At 59.3% G+C, this 15,530-nt stretch overlaps 5 protein-coding genes across 5 annotated transcripts in view; 2 read left to right on the forward strand and 3 right to left on the reverse strand.

The window, feature by feature from the left end:
* Nucleotides 1–5,516, forward strand: part of GGTG_02671 (hypothetical protein) — an 8,020-nt gene extending 2,504 nt beyond the window's left edge. Inside the window, exon 3 of the mRNA XM_009220446.1 lies at nt 77–5,516. Coding sequence (XP_009218710.1) covers nt 138–4,934 — 4,797 coding nt within the window. The 5' untranslated portion in view covers nt 77–137 and the 3' untranslated portion in view covers nt 4,935–5,516. The remainder of the gene's footprint in view (nt 1–76) is intronic.
* On the reverse strand, nt 5,507–6,932 carry GGTG_02672 (phosphopantothenoylcysteine decarboxylase). The gene is made up of 2 exons (XM_009220447.1): nt 6,389–6,932; nt 5,507–6,291 (listed from the first exon to the last, which is right to left on the reverse strand). The coding sequence occupies exons 1-2, from the start codon at nt 6,762–6,764 to the stop codon at nt 5,759–5,761; spliced, it is 909 nt and encodes a 302-aa protein (XP_009218711.1). The 5' UTR covers nt 6,765–6,932; the 3' UTR covers nt 5,507–5,758.
* A 353-nt stretch (nt 6,933–7,285) lies between these two features.
* Nucleotides 7,286–9,574, reverse strand: GGTG_02673 (hypothetical protein; the record flags this gene model as incomplete). Its single annotated transcript, XM_009220448.1, has 1 exon — nt 7,286–9,574. One exon carries the CDS (start codon nt 9,572–9,574, stop codon nt 7,460–7,462), a length of 2,115 nt encoding a protein of 704 aa, XP_009218712.1. The 3' UTR covers nt 7,286–7,459.
* Nucleotides 9,575–10,957: 1,383 nt separating this feature from the next.
* Nucleotides 10,958–12,047, forward strand: GGTG_02674 (hypothetical protein). Its single transcript, XM_009220449.1, has 3 exons — nt 10,958–11,064; nt 11,165–11,465; nt 11,546–12,047. The coding sequence occupies exons 1-3, from the start codon at nt 11,038–11,040 to the stop codon at nt 11,719–11,721; spliced, it is 504 nt and encodes a 167-aa protein (XP_009218713.1). The 5' UTR covers nt 10,958–11,037; the 3' UTR covers nt 11,722–12,047.
* On the reverse strand, nt 11,749–14,424 carry GGTG_02675 (gamma-glutamyltranspeptidase). Its single transcript, XM_009220450.1, has 4 exons — nt 14,032–14,424; nt 13,937–13,955; nt 13,501–13,853; nt 11,749–13,425 (listed from the first exon to the last, which is right to left on the reverse strand). The coding sequence occupies exons 1-4, from the start codon at nt 14,194–14,196 to the stop codon at nt 12,112–12,114; spliced, it is 1,851 nt and encodes a 616-aa protein (XP_009218714.1). The 5' UTR covers nt 14,197–14,424; the 3' UTR covers nt 11,749–12,111.
* Between the last annotated feature and the right edge of the window lie 1,106 nt (nt 14,425–15,530).

The following is a 15,530-nucleotide window of genomic DNA, read 5'->3' on the forward strand; positions in this document are numbered from 1 at the left end:
GGATGTGCAGACACCCTGGTTATTTGCGATTTGGCTTGCCATGTGCTGATACAGCTATCGGGAGCAACCCTGGCAGCATCAGCTTCACCTCCGCAGTGCAGTGAGTGAAAGCCGCTCGCTCGTGGCGAGCTGGCGAGATGTCGCAGGGCCAGGGCAACCAGTATCATCACTTCGTGGGAAGTGGTGATACCGGCGCTGCCCATGCCCATCATCAACAACAGTCTTTCGGAGAGACGGCTGAGCAGGACTTCTATTTTGATGCCAATGCACTGTCGAACGGCCTCCATCCCGCGCTGCAGTACGAAGACACCTCCTCGTTCCAAGATAGCCAGTTTTTTGGCCACGGAAATCCGCCTTATGGGTACCAGGCAAGACCACTAGACACGACGTCCGCGGTTGGATACAGCAATTTTTCCAACTCGTTCACTGGCAACAACCACTCGGACGAGCAATACTCCTCCCCGTCGACACAGACGCAGCAGTTCCAAGAACCTTACCATGGGGACATGTACGTCCAGCGGCAGCCTGGCCAAGGCCAGCAACTGAATGACCCTGGACGGCACATCAACGGCCAGCCCCAGCAGTTTGTGCAGCATTCCCAGCACCCCCAGACTCAAGGTAGCTACCAGGTGCATGGGAATCAGGAGAACCAGTTCTACACACCTCCCCAGGAGTTCCGCACGCACACCCCGACGCAGACGCAGTCGCAGCCCCAGCCACGGGCACAGCCTCAAGGGCATCCGCAGCAACCATTGCAACAGCAAATTCAACAGCTGCAGCCCCAACAGCAGGTTCATCAACAAGCCCATCATCAGCAGCAACCCCAGGCCCACCAATCACTGCAGCATCAGTCACAGCCGCAGGTGCATCAACAGCAGGTGCAGCAACAGCCGCAACACCATCAACAACCGCAGGCTCGACAACCACAGCTACAGCAGCAGCAGCATCCGCAACAACAACAACAACAGCAGCAGCAGCAGCAGCAGCAGCAGCAGCCGCAGCAACAGTTCCAGCACCAGTTGCAGAGACATCCGCAGCAACAACAACAGCAGCAGCAGCATCAGCCACAACCACAACAGCCAGGTTTCCAGGGTCAGGGGGCCGCACCGCCCTTTGGATACCCGGCCCAGCAACCGCCCGTCGCTCGTCAAGCCCGGGTGCAGGCTGCGGCAGCACAGTATGCGCCGAGCCCCATTGGCCATACTCATAGCCCTCGGCCGGTGAACGTAAATTCTCCCGCAGGCACAGTCAACTCGCCGTTCCAAATGCCAACCTCGACGGCCCCGGGACAGTCTGCCAACAATTTTGTTTCGGCGACTTTTGAGCCGCCTGCTGCTCCTAATCAACATGTGCAACCGATGCACCCTACCGCCCAGGCCTGGAATGCGGCCGCTCCTCAAGCGGCCCACTCAGCCGCGGTTTCTCAGGTGCAGGGATTCTCCGCGATGTCAGAACAGCAACAGCCCAACCCTGCGTTGGCCAGATCTACCGCCGCTCGGGCAGGGCAGCGCGCAAACCCTTTGCAACAGGCACCATCTCCGGCGCCTGGCCCGGCCCAACCGTCCCCTAGATCAGTATCCGCAAAGCTCGCAGCTGTGCAATCCAGTGCTCGGCCCCTGGCTGCTCAGCCTGCACAGGGACCTCCCGCCCAGTACATGTCCACGTTTTCATCGTCTGCCCCGGTTTCCGCTGTAACACAAAAACAAACTTCGATCAAAGCATCTGCATCGATCAAGGGCACTCAGCTACCGGATCGTGATCTCATGGTGGCCCAAATGAACGCACCTCGGGTCAACTGGATTGGAATGCCTAACGTGGTGGTCGGACCTTCGATTTCGCTTCCGATGTCGCCACCACAAGAGTCTCTCGTGTTGTGTGACCCTGAGAGGGGGCTGGGGCTTCAGGTCATGAAGCGTGAAACCCACCTTCCCGCCGAGCTCATCAGCCAGTTTGTGAGGGTCAACGAGAGCCAGGCAGACGAGGGTAACATTGAAGGAAAGCTCAATGCACTCGATATGCTGGTTCAGAAGGACTACGGGTTCAAACTCTCAACCCCACTCAAAGACGGCCTCGAGAGGTTGATACTGGATGGGGATGATGAGCCGGCCAGGAGTGAGGTGCGCCCAACCGACCCGTTGGAAGCGGCGGCTTGGGACGCCATAGGCACTGTATACATCAGCAGCAGCCAGCGCAGTGTTGCCGTCATCAAACAAGCCGTCAAAGACTTTGGTGACCTTGTCAAAGGCTTTGCCGACAAGATCAAGGCGCTCAAGGTGCAAGTTGACTCGGCCTCGGAAGGCTCTGCCGACAAGGCCAAGTTCAAGGATGCCCTTGTTCACGAACAGAAGCTCATACACCGCGCCATCGACGCTGCGTACGATAGGGGTGATATTGCAATCCTGGAAAATCTCGGCGGCAACCGCCCCCTTATTGGCCATCTGGTATCCTCGCTCAGGGACTGCTACAACGCGAGCGATTTCAGCGGAGACTTCCCCAAGGCCATCTTGAGACTGCTTACTCTGTTTATCTCGCTCCCTGAGGAGATCCTGATAACAAAGCTCAAGTTTGACAAGATTCAGAAGAGGTTTCTGGTCAAGGGCGACGACGAGGTCAGGAAACTGATGAAGAAGATCGATAAAATCATCGGTCGCGGCAAGGATGCCGGCGATGCAGCCGTCACCAAAGCAGTTGGTGGCGGTCCACTCTCAGTGCCCAAAGGGTCTGCCGAGATGACAAAGGTACCCTCTTCCTCCGGTGTGAATGGCAAACTCGTCAAGTCCACGAGAGTGCCATCGGACTCATCCCCCTCCAAACGGCCACGGGAGGATGACTCTGACGCGCCGGCTGCGAAGAAGTTTGCACCAAACCCATCTGCCCCTGATGGCGCTGGCGCAAAAGCCCTGTCGGCAGGGCTAGTGGGAAAGCCGCTTGGAATGACAGGGTTATTGCCAGGCAAGTCGCGGCCTCTCACCAAGCCCATAGCCAGACCGGACCCTGCCAAAGCGCCGTTGCCTGGCAAAGCAGATGGTTCCAAGCCTGCAACGGGGCCCAAGATCGAGCCGATCAAGTACGAACTCACTCGGGCAAAGAAGGCGGTCGGGCAAAAGACGGAATCTCCCTTTGGCGGCTCAAGGCTGGGCTCTCTTCTCAACGAGATTGCTCAGCCCAAGAAGCCCTCGCAGCCTGCCGCTAAAATGGACATCGACATGGAGGTGTTGGAGACACCCGAGGAGACTGAAAAGCGGTTGCGCAAGGAGAAGCGACGGAAGCTCCGCGTTGTGTGGAAGGAGGGCGATGCGCTCACCGAGGTCCGCATTTTCCACAAGCACGCCGAGGAGTCGGACGACGATGTCAAGGCGAACACCGTGACGCGACACGCAGCCTATGACAGATCGGAAGGAATGATGTTGAAGCAGGGACAGAAGGGGCTGGATCTGGACAAGGACGAGGAAGAAGAGGAGGAGCCAGCCGAGCGTTCGTGGAACGAGCCGAGCCAGCTCAGCTTCGCGACTCTGCCCAAGGAGAAGCGGGAGGGCAACTATGCCAGTCGTGGCGGTCTCAAGTCGATAAGTACGACTGAGAAGGACGTCATGGCAGCGCGGCAGCAAGTTGAGGTGATGGCCTTCTACATCGATCCCGCCGACATCCCAGCCACACCCAAATCACCAGTCGGGCTTTCCAAGGAGCCTCTGAAGGCGCCAGACCCTGTTTCCTTACCTCCCACTACAACCAACCTGGACGAGATCCATACGAGATGGCGCGATTCTGAGCATTTCGGCGTCAAGCAGGCGACCAACAACGCCATCGTACGGATACATCAACGGAACGCCAAAGCCATTTCCGCTCAGCAGCCCGCTCCCCAAGCTCAGCCACCTCATCACAGACAACCGTCGTTGCCCAACAGCGAGCATGTGCTCGCCCTACTGAGCTCTGAGAAGCTCTTGAAATGGATCGCCCCGGATCCGTACGACCCTGAACGTCCCAAGACACAGCGACGCTTCAACCATCCGGATACGGCTATCCAGAAAGCCGTGGATGCGGCCGAAGAGCTCGTTTGGAAGTATAAGGGACTGCCATTCCCGCCCACTGACCCACCAAGCTACATCAGTGACCCGGACAGGATTAGAGAATGGTGGCAGGGCTTCAACCGAGAGAAGGAGCGGCGGGCGCAGGCTGTCGAACAAGAGAGGCTACGCAAGGAGGCCGAGGCGCGTCAGGCTGCACAGATGCAGCAGCCAAACGGCAGCGCCCAGCAGACTCCAGAGGAGCAGGCTGCGTGGGCAAAGTACTACGCGCAAGCATTGGGCCAGGACCCGGCGCAGCTCCAGGCCATGATGGCTGCGCAACAACAGCAGCAGCATGCCCAATATGCGCAGTACTATCAGCAGCATGCACAGGCACCTCCTCCCGCGCCTGCTCCTACCGCGCCGGCGGGCGATATGAACTCGCAGCTCCAGGCTCTGCTATCGGCGCTCGGTGGTGCTCCGCAGGCGCCTCCGCAGCCTCAAGTGCAAGCCCCGGCCGCGGTCCAAAACCCGCTGCTCGATCCGCAAATCCAGGTGCTCCTTGCGAGCGGCCAGATGGACCCCGCGCAACAAGCTTTCCTCCAGCAGCAACTTGCACAGTGGGCCACGCAGCAGCCGGGAGCTGCGGCCGGCGCAGGGGCCGGAGGCAAGGCGGACATGGGCGGCGGCAGCGGCAGCAATGGCGGTCACAGGCCGAATGGCAACAACGACCATGGCGGTAACAATGGCGGACGTGGAGATCGCGACGAGCGAGAACGCCGCGACAGCCACCACCGCGAAAAGGACCGGTTCCGGCGCGAGAAGCGGTCTAATCCCATCAACCGCGACCTCATCGGCACCAAGCCCTGCATGTTCTGGTCCAGCGGGAAGTGTGCAAAGGGCGGCAAGTGCACCTTCCGGCACGGCTAGATGTCACGTCTGTCACGTCCTGCATACATGGAGATGACTTTTTTTTACTTGGGTTCTTACGATAGAAACTTATGTGGGCGTATGCGCCCTCTTTACCCCTTATCCTTTCTTTTGTTCTTTTCTGGTCCTCTATTCTTCATCACATGTTCTTTTCTCATCTACCGATGTTTTAGGGCCGAACCAGAGGCCAGGGATCGTCCAGAGGTATCATTATCATTCTCAGCTGCAGTCTGTGCGTCATCACGAGCCATCAGGACCCTTTTTTACCATTTGCTTTATTTCTTCCCGACCTCGCTCGGCGTTCAGTTGCAGCTAGACAGTGCTCGGTGTGTGTACGTACTATGAAGGGCCACGGGGATGGCTTGACGCAAAGGCGGTAATGAAGCATGGAGGAGGGAGAATCTCGGGCGTCCCTCGAGGTACTTGCTGGCCTATTCCACATTTGCCCGCCGAGGAAACCCAGGTCCTGCCTGAAGCAACCCTCCTTGGGCGGGAAGCCAGATGCTTCGAGGGAGAGAGCCCAGTGTAACAGTGTTTTTTTTTTTTTGCGAGATGACAGTGGGCGGCCCGCTCGGTCGAGCCCGAATGAACCCCTATCAACCAAAGGCGTGACCAAGAAGCCATACGTGATGTTGAGATGCAGTGAACAAGATTGTGCTATGAATGTTACAGTCTGGTGTTATTAGGCGCCCCCAACCCTCAGAGTCCTTCCTACCTTGGTATCGGGGCATCGGAAATCCGGACTCTGAACCGGGGCCGTTTCCCCCTCTTCAATCTTTTTTCTTCTTCTTTTGCCTTGTGGCCCTCGGTTCTGTCCGTCATCTTCACTCCCCCAGCCCCAGCCTCGCCTCTATCACGCGCACAATCTCCCTCCAGTCGACCATGCCACCGACTCCCATGTCGCCGCACGCCAGCACCTTGGCCTGGGGGTGCATGACCTCGAACCAGCCCCCACCACCACCAGCGCCAGCAGTGGTCGATTGCGAGGCCGCCGCGGCCGTCGCGCCGTTGGCGTTTGCCACCTCGGCCTCTCCCCTGTCTCCTCCCGTCTCCTCCGCGTCGCCATCAGCAGCAGCAGCAGCAGCAGCAGCAGCAGCAGCAGCAGCCGCCGCCGCCGTCGTCGTCGTCGCCACGCCCCACTCGCGCTCGAGGGTGCGGACCTGGCGGGCAGTGATGGGGTGGCGCCACATTGCCGTGTTCATGGCCGGGCACACGACGATGCGCTTGGGGCGGCCGTCGACGGCGCCGTCCGTGTCCCAGGCGCGCACGACGCTGGTGAGGAGGTTGTCGCACAGGCCGTTTGCGACCTTGGCGAGAGTGTTTGCGCTCAGGGGGGCGATGACCATGATGTCGGCCCCTATTTTTTTTTGTTAGTCTTTTTTTTATTATCCATGCTCGAAATCTCACTTTGTAGATACACACCACAAAAAAAAGAAGAAGAAAACAAAACGTACACCTCCGCAGCTCAATGTGCAAAATGTCCCCTCCCCGCCGCCACGGCCGCGGCCCCCACTCGTCGGCGTCGCCGTAGACGGCGTCGACGCACGGCATGGCGGCGACGGCCGAAAGGGTCGGCTGCTCGGCCGCCTGGCCGGCCAGGAAGTGGGCGGCGGCGCGGGTCAGGACGATGCGGATGGAGAGCCGGGCCGGCCCGTGGGCGGCGGCCAGGGCGCCCACGATCTCGGGCAGCTTGATGGTGGCGACGGAGCCCGAGGCGGCCAGCAGCAGGTGGCGCTTGCCGTCGCCCATCGAGGCCGTCAGGGCCACGAGCGAGGTGGACATTGTGCGCGTGTGGTGCGCGTCGTGATGCGGGGTTATTGTCTGGAGCATCTTTTTTTGTTTTTTTCTGTTTCTTGTTTCTTGTTTGCGATTGTTTTGTAGTTCGTGGATTCGCAGTGTCCGTCCTCGACTGGATGGTGGGTGCTGACCGAAAGCCACCGAAACAAGCAAGCCACGATTCGACCCGGGCAGTTGTTATTATTATAAGTCACGGCGTCGTCTGGATTACAATGAGTCTTCACTACATGTGGTCTGACCGAGCGGGGATCGAGGCCGAGGACGGAATGAGGTCGCTGGTTAGCAAAACTCAAAACTGCAATGGCCTCGCAAACAAACAGTCACGCTCCTCTAGGCAGATCCGCGACCGGCAAAAAAGCCCCGTCATCGCAGCCCTAGCAGCATCGTCTTCGCCGCCCATCGTCGTCCGATTAAGGTTGTCGGATTGTCCATGTGGCCGCGCTCTGTGAGGGGTGGGGTGACGCAACGGCAGACCTGGCTGGGCCGTGTCCCGATGTGGCAGGTACATCCAGCTGTCGTGAAATACATCAAATCTCATCGTGGGAACGAAAGAACGTTTGGAAATACTTCATCTTGGGCACTAAACTGATAAGATACTTTAGCCTAGGAGAGGAGAGTAGTTTTCAATAAGAGGTAGGCCGAGTCTTCCACGCACACCCTGTCATGCCCTTGCTCCATCAGAACTAAGCACTCCCGCAATCTACCGCCATACCCTCAGTCTCGCCCCTTCACAGCTCTAGCCGATTCCATTGCTTCTTTCCCCGCCCGCTCTTCTTGGACTCCGTCTCTATCTGAGGCTTGTCGGCAGGCCTCGCCGCCTCGTTGGGCTTCCCGCCCACCCAGGCACTGTTTTTGACTCCGCCTCCGGTTCCCGCGACATTGCCGTTCCGAGACTTGCCACCGGAACCAAGCGATGGAAAAGCCGGAGCTGCGCTACTGCCGTTCTTGGGAAGGGCGACCGCTCGCCTGGATGCTGCTGGTGGCGCAGCCATGGCTCGAGGAACTTTAGGGGCCAGAGGGCCAGACCAGTTGGGACCCAGGGGAGGTACATTGGCAGTCGCCGCCTTGCGTGTATCCCGGCCTGGCTGGTGCTTCCGGCTCGGCTCCAAGGCGACCCAATCTCCCTCCTTCTTTTTCATTTCCGCCCACGGTGTGTTGGTCGAGGTGGTCTCGGAACCTGAGAATGTCGCGTCCGACCGCGCGCTGTTGCGGGTCGTCGGCTCATCGGTCGAGATGTCTATCAGGATGCCCATCTTTGGTTTAGGTAGACGGCCGCCTCCCGGGGCGCGGACTCCCACCATTGCTTTCGATGAACGGCCGCCGCCCGGGGTGGGGAAGTGCTTCTCGGCGTCAAGCTCGTCGGGCGCTTGTTGCGTATAGAACTCGTACGTCCACTCAGGACTGGACGGACGGGGCTGGTTGGGCCTGGGCTTGACCTTGCGGATGTCCCTGCCTTCTCTGCGGTAGACCTCGTCAATCGCCTCGAGCGTGCCGATGAGTGTCCTCCGGAGTTCCACAAACATGTCTCGCACCTCGGGGAAGACATGGGACCTGGCCGTTTTGTAGGGGCACTTGCCGGCGGCCGGGGTTGACGCATCCGCCCCCGCACGCGCAAGCGCCATCAGCGACCCGACCACGTCATCCCGCAATTCTGGGTTCGTCTGACCCAGCACCTCGTGGATGGGCGTGTTGCCGCAGTGATTCACCACGTTCGGGTCTGGGTCCCGCTTCAGCAGCACGTCAACGAGGTCGAGAAACGCAAACCGACACGCGACATGGAGGGCAGTGGTCCGGCTGGGTTCATGGACTATGGGATTCCTGCAGTCGTCACAATCTGTGTTGCAAGGGTAGAGCGACAGCAAGAGCTTGGCGGTAGCGAGGTGGCCATGCGATATGGCTGCGTATAGCGGGGTGTAGCCCTCCCCGTTCTGCGCAATGGGGTCGGCTCCCAAGTTCAGAAGCCGGCGGATGGCTTCGTTGTTGCCGCTTGCCGCAGCAAGGTGCATCGGCGCCTGGCACTTGTGGTCGCAGTCGAGCGACTTCCAGCAGCGATGTCCACAGCGATGCGCTCTGGACGTCTCGGACTTGCGGTTCGGGTCGGCGCCGAATTCGACCAGCGCATCCATGGTCTTGGCAACCATGCTTTCCCAGGACGAATGGCCGAAGAACTTGCTGAAGACCTTTTCGTGACCTTCAATGGAGGGGAACCAGGGAGCTCGCTGGGCTAGGGCGACGTGTATTGGTGCGGCGCCGTACTTGTTCAGCTCGTTCGTCTCTACACCCCTGATGAGGAGCATTCTAGTGGTCCGGGACAAAGCAAAGCTGCAGGCGATCCGGAGAGCAATGTCCAGCTCGCGCGCACTGGTGACTAGGCTTGGCCGTGCGAGTGTCAGGCCCAGCGGCGTTAGGTCTGGGTACAACTGGGATCCCTCCTGGATAATGTCGGCCCCGTGCTTGGCCAGATGGGCAGCAACCCTGGGGGCGTCCGCAACCAGAGCATGGTGTATAAATGTAATTTTCAGCTTTTGGAAGATACGCCTAGGAATCACCCCCCTGAAGTCGAGCTCCTCGTCAGACCGAAGCGTCAGGTAGGTGATGATGTTGATGGAGTCGTGGCGGACTGCGTGGAGAAAGAGGTCCGTCAGTGTCAGCTGCCTGCTCCGCTGCTTTTTTCTGGAAATTGCCTCGATGCCGAGCCTGAAAACACGGTCGCCGAAGAGCCAGTGGAAGCGACGACAAACAGAGCTTAGGGCACTGATGTCGGTGATTTCGTCGATATACTTGGAAACCATGAACAGAATCTCGGTGGGACAGCCACCGAGATACGATTGGAGCGTTGACATGATCAGAGAGTGCGACGAAATAGACCTATCAAAGCGGTTGGTGGGACAGTTGCCGGCGCGTAATGGCGATCTGAGTCGAGTCTGAGAGTCGGTAGATAGGTAGGTATCTAGTCAACGAGCTGGGGGTGGTTGTTGTAGCGACAGTGACAATTAGATGCCCCGTGCTTTGTTGATACATGCCGGGGCAAAGCAACCAAGAAGAGTACTGTCACGCCGTGGCAGCGTCTCGACCGTGATTGTGCGTAGGTGGGTGACCTAACCGATGCAGATTCAAGGTCGAGTCGTGTGGAAAAGAATCCGAAAGAGAGTCGAGCATCTGCAACTTCTGGCTGCCTTGCACCTGCCTTTCTCCGAGGGGCCCCACTTGGACCATAAGTATTCTCAGCCTCTTTTTTTTTTTGCCTTCCCAGAAGACGGATATGGGCCCTGGAAGCACACGAAGCTTGTAGTGGTCCTATCAGGCGGAGACCTGCCCGCTAGCTTTTTTCTAAACGCGAGTTGCAGGTGGTGCTGGCACCCTCGATATCAAGGGCACGGTCTGGCAGTTGGCCAGAGGTTTTGGGCTCCAACCCAGCTTCCATGCTTCCGCGGCATTCTTGATTATTTTTATCACCCGTCTTATTCTTTATCCCTACCATGAACTTCAAATTTGTACTAGGCGATCCTCTCAGCTATCTTTGCAAAGTAGCGCTGTCAACAAAGTATCTCGGCTGCAGGGCCGACGGCAAACGGCTTGAGAGGATACCTATGAAGCGTAATCTCCGCAAGACACAAGAAACTCGTATCAGGATCAGACGCTGAGCATCCAAAGATGACCACAATTTACCATTTGGAGTGTTCCACTTGGGGTGGGTTGATTCGGAAGCGTCTGCAAACAAGACAAACAATGCCGCCACAGGTTGGCCTACATCACAACATCGCCAAAGAAATGGCGTTTATTTACGGTATCCAGTGATTTACAGACAACATCAGCTTTTCGATCTACTTACTGGTAACACTTGAGCTATCAAAACATGGCACTAAGCGGTTGCAATGAAAGAACTGGGAAATGGGCGATGGTATGGTGGGTGCAAGGAACATATAAAAAAGGAAGAATAGAATATTGGAACGAAAAGTGATGGCGAATAGCCAGATGGAGTTTAGTTTAACCTGTGAATTAGGGTTCCACCGTCCTGGTTAAAACTGCAGGCCTTATTTGGACTCCTGCTGAAGTCACAGATGGGAGATGGGGAGGCGGAGGGCTGGCTTGGGAGTGCCCATCCCTGAGCTGGTAACTACTAGATTGGGACTAGCGCTCTGGATTTACTTGGATTTTCTCAATTTCTTGCAGGACCCACAACCAAAGCCGCCATCGGGCCACACCTCTTACATCATCAACCAACAGGTGAATTTTGCATGCGTAGTAACCGCAGGCGGCGTTCAGTGTCGAGTCTCGCAACAAACACTCTCAACTCGAAGCCAGAATGATCACCAGCAGATTCCTGTCGACAGTACGTTGCCCACAAGCCAACATCCTCATTGCGCCCATACTCCTCACTCCAACCAACCGACAAAACAGGCGCATCTAACAAACCCCCACCCTGCTCGCAGAACCTGCTCCGCCAGGCCGGGGCGGCGACGGCGGCTCCACGCGCCGCGGCGCCGTTTAGGGCAACGGCGGCCCCCTGGCGCATACGCACGCCGCAGCAGGCGCGGTTCCTCTCGGACGGCACGCGCCAGGCGATCGACAAGGCGGTCGCGTCGGCGCCCGTGGTGCTCTTCATGAAGGGCACGCCCGAGACCCCGCAGTGCGGCTTCTCGCGCGCCAGCATCCAGGTGCTCAGCATGCAGGGCGTCGACCCGGCAAAGTTTGCCGCCTTCAACGTGCTCGAGGACCCGAGCCTGAGGGAAGGTGTGTTGCGCCTGTCCAGTGGGAGGGAGGGAGGAAAGACCAGGAAGCTGATCACACACCCGCCCCGCGCGACGAAACAGGTATCAAGGAGTACTCCGAATGGCCGACCATCCCGCAGCTCTACGTCGAGAAGGAGTTCATCGGCGGCTGCGACATCCTCGTGTCGATGCACAAGAGCGGCGAGCTGGCCAAGCTGCTGGCCGAGAAGAAGGTCTTGGCCGAGGAGCCGGCCGAGGAGCCTAGCAAGAGCTCGTGACGAGGGGATGGGGAAGCAAAAGATACATAATACCAAAGGAGGCCAGAGTAGCGGGCTACGAATGTACGACAATCTTTTCTCCCGGACAGGTTAGACTAATTCTGTACAATAGCGCCATCGAGATTCGTTGCCTGTCATGGAAACACGAAACCAGGAAGCTGGATATGAGATCACCCATGCAGCCATGGGTTCACCGAGCCTGCTCAGAGGGCACTATCACACTTGGCAGAACATGTCCCTTCCGGCGTCAGACGAGTGATGGAGTGAAGCAAAGTACGACTTTTCGATACCCCTATACTTGTGAATAGTACGGCCGAGTTTATGCACTTTTTCTCAAGGTGTATTTGCTTCTGTTTGGAACTTGCCCACCGCCACAACTAGGCTTTTAAATCACGCGGGGTACGCCGCGCCGTCTCCGCGCGGGTCGCTGCCGGCAGACCACAAGCCCGTCTTGTCGACCGGGTCGAGAGTGTACCTGATGATCTGGCCGCGCCCGAACTTGCCAATGTCCCTGGTGACCTCGATGTTGTGGCCGAGCTTCCTGAGGCCGTCGACCGTCTCTTGCGGCATGCCCTCCTCGACATAGACGACGTCGTCGCCCAGCTTGCCCGTCTCCTCGTCGGGCATGCCGGCCCCGATGCAGATGCGCGGCGCGTCCAGGGCCTGCTGCGGGCTCAGCCCCCCGACGACCTGGCCCAGCAGCGTCTGCACGTGGCCCTGCGGCTGCATGAAGCCGCCCATGACGCCGAAGACGGAGTGCAGGCTCCCGTCGGCCGAGTTGGTCACCAGGCCCGGGATGATGGTGTGGTAGGGGCGCTTGCGGCCCGCCAGCACGTTGGGGTGGTCCCGGTCCAGGCTGAAGTTGGACCCCCGGTTCTGCAGCGTGAAGCCGCAGCCTTTGGGCACCATGTGCGTGCCGAAGCCGCTGTAGTTTGAGTTTATGAAGGAGATGGCGTTGCCCTGCGCGTCCGACACGGCAAAGTAGACGGTGTCGCTGCTCCGGAGGGCCGGCGACGGGAAATCGTGCTTGGCCGGGTCGCCGTGGAGCTGCTCCGTCGACGCCCGGGCCGGGTCGAACAGCCTAGCGCGCTCGGCCAGGTAGGCGCTCGACAAGAGCCCCGCGCTCGGCACCTTGACGACGTTGGGGTCCGCGACGAACCACGACGCGTCGGCGAAGGCGATGCGCAGCGCCTCGATGACGACGTGCAGGTACGCCGCCGTGTTGTGGTCCGACGGCTTGAAGGTCGGGATCCGCCCCGCGCGCTCCAGCTCCTGGACGATGCCGAGCGCCATCAGCGCCACGATGCCCTGCCCGTTGGGCGGGTGCTCCCACACCTCGAGGCCGGCCTCGCCCTTGTCGCCCGCGGCGGCAGGGGAGACGGCGGCGGCGCCCTGGGCGGCGAACTTGATGGAGATGGGCTCGACGGGCTCGCTGCCCACGTCGAGGTGGTGCTTGAGGTCGTCGAGCTCGAGGAGGCCGCCCTGGTCCTTCAGGACCTTGACGACCTCCTCGGCTATCCGGCCCGTGTAGAAGCCCTTCTTGCCCTCCTCGCCCAGGGTGCGGAAGGTGCGGGCCAGGTGGGGCAGCTTGATGACGTCGCCCGGCCTCGGGGCCCTGACGCCGTCCGGGGCGCTGGGGTCCGCCTTGAGCATCTCGGCGAAGTTTGGGGATGCTTTACGGAGGCGCTTTTCGGATTCCCCCCACTAGTATTTTTTCATGAGTTGTTAACATGTTTGATGTGTACGTTAACCCAATACGCCCCGCGCATCGTTACTTACAGCATTCGCCGTGATCTCGGACACGGGGAACCCCTTCTCCCCTAGCTCGACGGCCGGGGCGAGAATCTGGGCCAGCGTCAGCTTGCCGCTCCCGAACCGCTCCACCGTGTCGGCCCAGCCGGCGGCGGCGCCCGGCACGGTGGCGGAGTGGGGGCTGGACGAGGGGATGTCGCCCGACCTGCCGCCCTCGGGCAGGCCGAGCGACGCGCGCACGGCCTCGAGCGTGCACTTGGCCCCGGCGCGGCCGGACCCGTTGAGGGCCGAGACCTTGCCCGAGGCGGCGTCGTAGTAGAGGCAGAACATGTCGCCGCCGATGCCGGTCGAGCACGGCTCCGTCATGTTCATGCCGGCCGCTGTTGCTCAATCAGCGCTTGCTTATGGAATGTCACATCTGATGTGGAGTGGTAGGTGGCTGCCGTGTGGCGGTAGGTCCTACCAACTGCGACGGCGGCGTCCTGTGGTGAGCGTGCTGCCGGTCAGTCCCGTTTGCTTGCTCCTGGAGACGGGCCATGTGCTGTGACGACCACCTACAGCCGCGTTTCCTCCGGCGTTCAGGATATCGATGCCGCATTTTGCCGCCAGGGGCTGCGTGCACGCCACGATGCCCTTGGTGCTGTGCACGACGCTCCTCCGACTGGCAAACTTTCGCAGGTCCTCGGACGGAGGCGGGTACACCGAGGGCGTTGTGAGGGGCATCTTGGGCGGGTTGGGCAAAGAAACTTGGGGGTGAGTGGTGATGTTGATGGCTTGGAGCAGGCCTTGCGGAGACGTAGAATTATAGATAACCGCCACAAAGATACCCCTGTGACCCCTCAGTAATGCCCGGCCCGACGGAACTGACACTGGCCGGCCACCCGGGCTCTGATGGAGATGAGTCGAGTTTGAGCTTTGACGAACAGCACCAGCGCTGAAAGCCCAGCAGCCCTCCATACACACATGACGAATTGCGCCTGAGACTCCACCGTCTGCCGAGGCTGCCCGGCATCATTACGTACGAGGTGCTTCTTAGTAAACCTATCTTTTTCTCTATCTTTGAGACTGTCTAGATAAATAGCTATGTAGTTTACCCTCCCTGTTAGCCTTTATCCCCTCATCCCTCCCAAACCCCGGCTGCCCCAACCCATCACCGCGGGGTTTCCCCGGGACACTGTGGAGCAGCCGTCCCACGGCCATTTCATCGCCTGGGACCGGGCACTGTGCGCCGTGATCGGACCTCTTGTCGAGCATGCGGCTCTCATCTGGGGCTGTCTAGGATCGATGCCAGAGGATCGATGCCAGAGGCACGAGAGGCCGTCGCAGACGAAGCGGACCAATCAGGCTCGGATCGCAGACTCGATCGACAACGGGAGCAAATAGGCCGCCGGGATCAAAAACGTGACATTTCCGGGGAACACAACAGGGCGGGCTCTCGCTGCGCCATGTGATTCGCCGTCGTTACATACAAAATGCCTATATCTATCGCATACAGCTGCTGCTGTCAGTGTCGCACCATGCCTCGAGCCACCTGGGCTTGCCTGGTTGGCCTCGCCCAGTATCCGCCGTCGCGATTCGCGGTGAAATGGCTTCCTGCATGGAATCTTTTTTTTTTTTTCGTTTCGAGCCTGTGGTGGTACGGCATGAACGAGTTCTGCCCGGCCAACGGTTCTGCTGCTGTTTGGTGCTTCTGGCTTGGGCGACTGGCATGTCGGGCGGTCGCGCCTTGCGGATAGCTTCTGGGCCAGTGACGTGCTCGGGGCGGCCAGGGATCCATGTTGGAGCTTGTAGGGCCATGGCTGTCAATCATTTGTCGACAGCCTGCCGATAGCGCCTTTGTTAGTGCGAGCTTCGCACAACAGAGCGCCTTGCCGTTTTCGTCGCCGAGCGAGATGAGCCCCGTTTTGCGGCCGCAGTAGTCGAGACAAAGCAAACATGGGACGTCGCCTGAATATTAGCGGGAGAGGGCTAGTCCAGATGCGGTAGCACTTGATGCTTCAATTTTATCACTTCACCTAGGCAAATACCGTCGTCGCCGCGGGAAATAAAAGATTTTT

Source organism: Gaeumannomyces tritici (assembly GCF_000145635.1).
Source record: "Gaeumannomyces tritici R3-111a-1 unplaced genomic scaffold supercont2.2, whole genome shotgun sequence".
Taxonomy (NCBI): Eukaryota; Fungi; Ascomycota; class Sordariomycetes; order Magnaporthales; family Magnaporthaceae; genus Gaeumannomyces; species Gaeumannomyces tritici.

Excerpts from the sequence above, each read along its gene's own strand:
- GGTG_02675 (XM_009220450.1), bottom strand. The coding sequence starts at position 14,196 with ATGCCCCTCACAACGCCCTCGGTGTACCCGCCTCCGTCCGAGGACCTG. Across the intron at positions 13,426-13,500 it reads CCGAGATCACGGCGAATGCT|TGGGGGGAATCCGAAAAGCG; the intron begins GTAAGTAACGAT and ends AAAAAATACTAG.
- GGTG_02674 (XM_009220449.1), top strand. The coding sequence starts at position 11,038 with ATGATCACCAGCAGATTCCTGTCGACA. Across the intron at positions 11,065-11,164 it reads CCAGCAGATTCCTGTCGACA|AACCTGCTCCGCCAGGCCGG; the intron begins GTACGTTGCCCA and ends CCCTGCTCGCAG. Across the intron at positions 11,466-11,545 it reads GGACCCGAGCCTGAGGGAAG|GTATCAAGGAGTACTCCGAA; the intron begins GTGTGTTGCGCC and ends GCGACGAAACAG.
- GGTG_02672 (XM_009220447.1), bottom strand. The coding sequence starts at position 6,764 with ATGCTCCAGACAATAACCCCGCATCACGACGCGCACCACACGCGCACA. Across the intron at positions 6,292-6,388 it reads GCACATTGAGCTGCGGAGGT|GGGCCGACATCATGGTCATC; the intron begins GTACGTTTTGTT and ends AAAAAAAAATAG.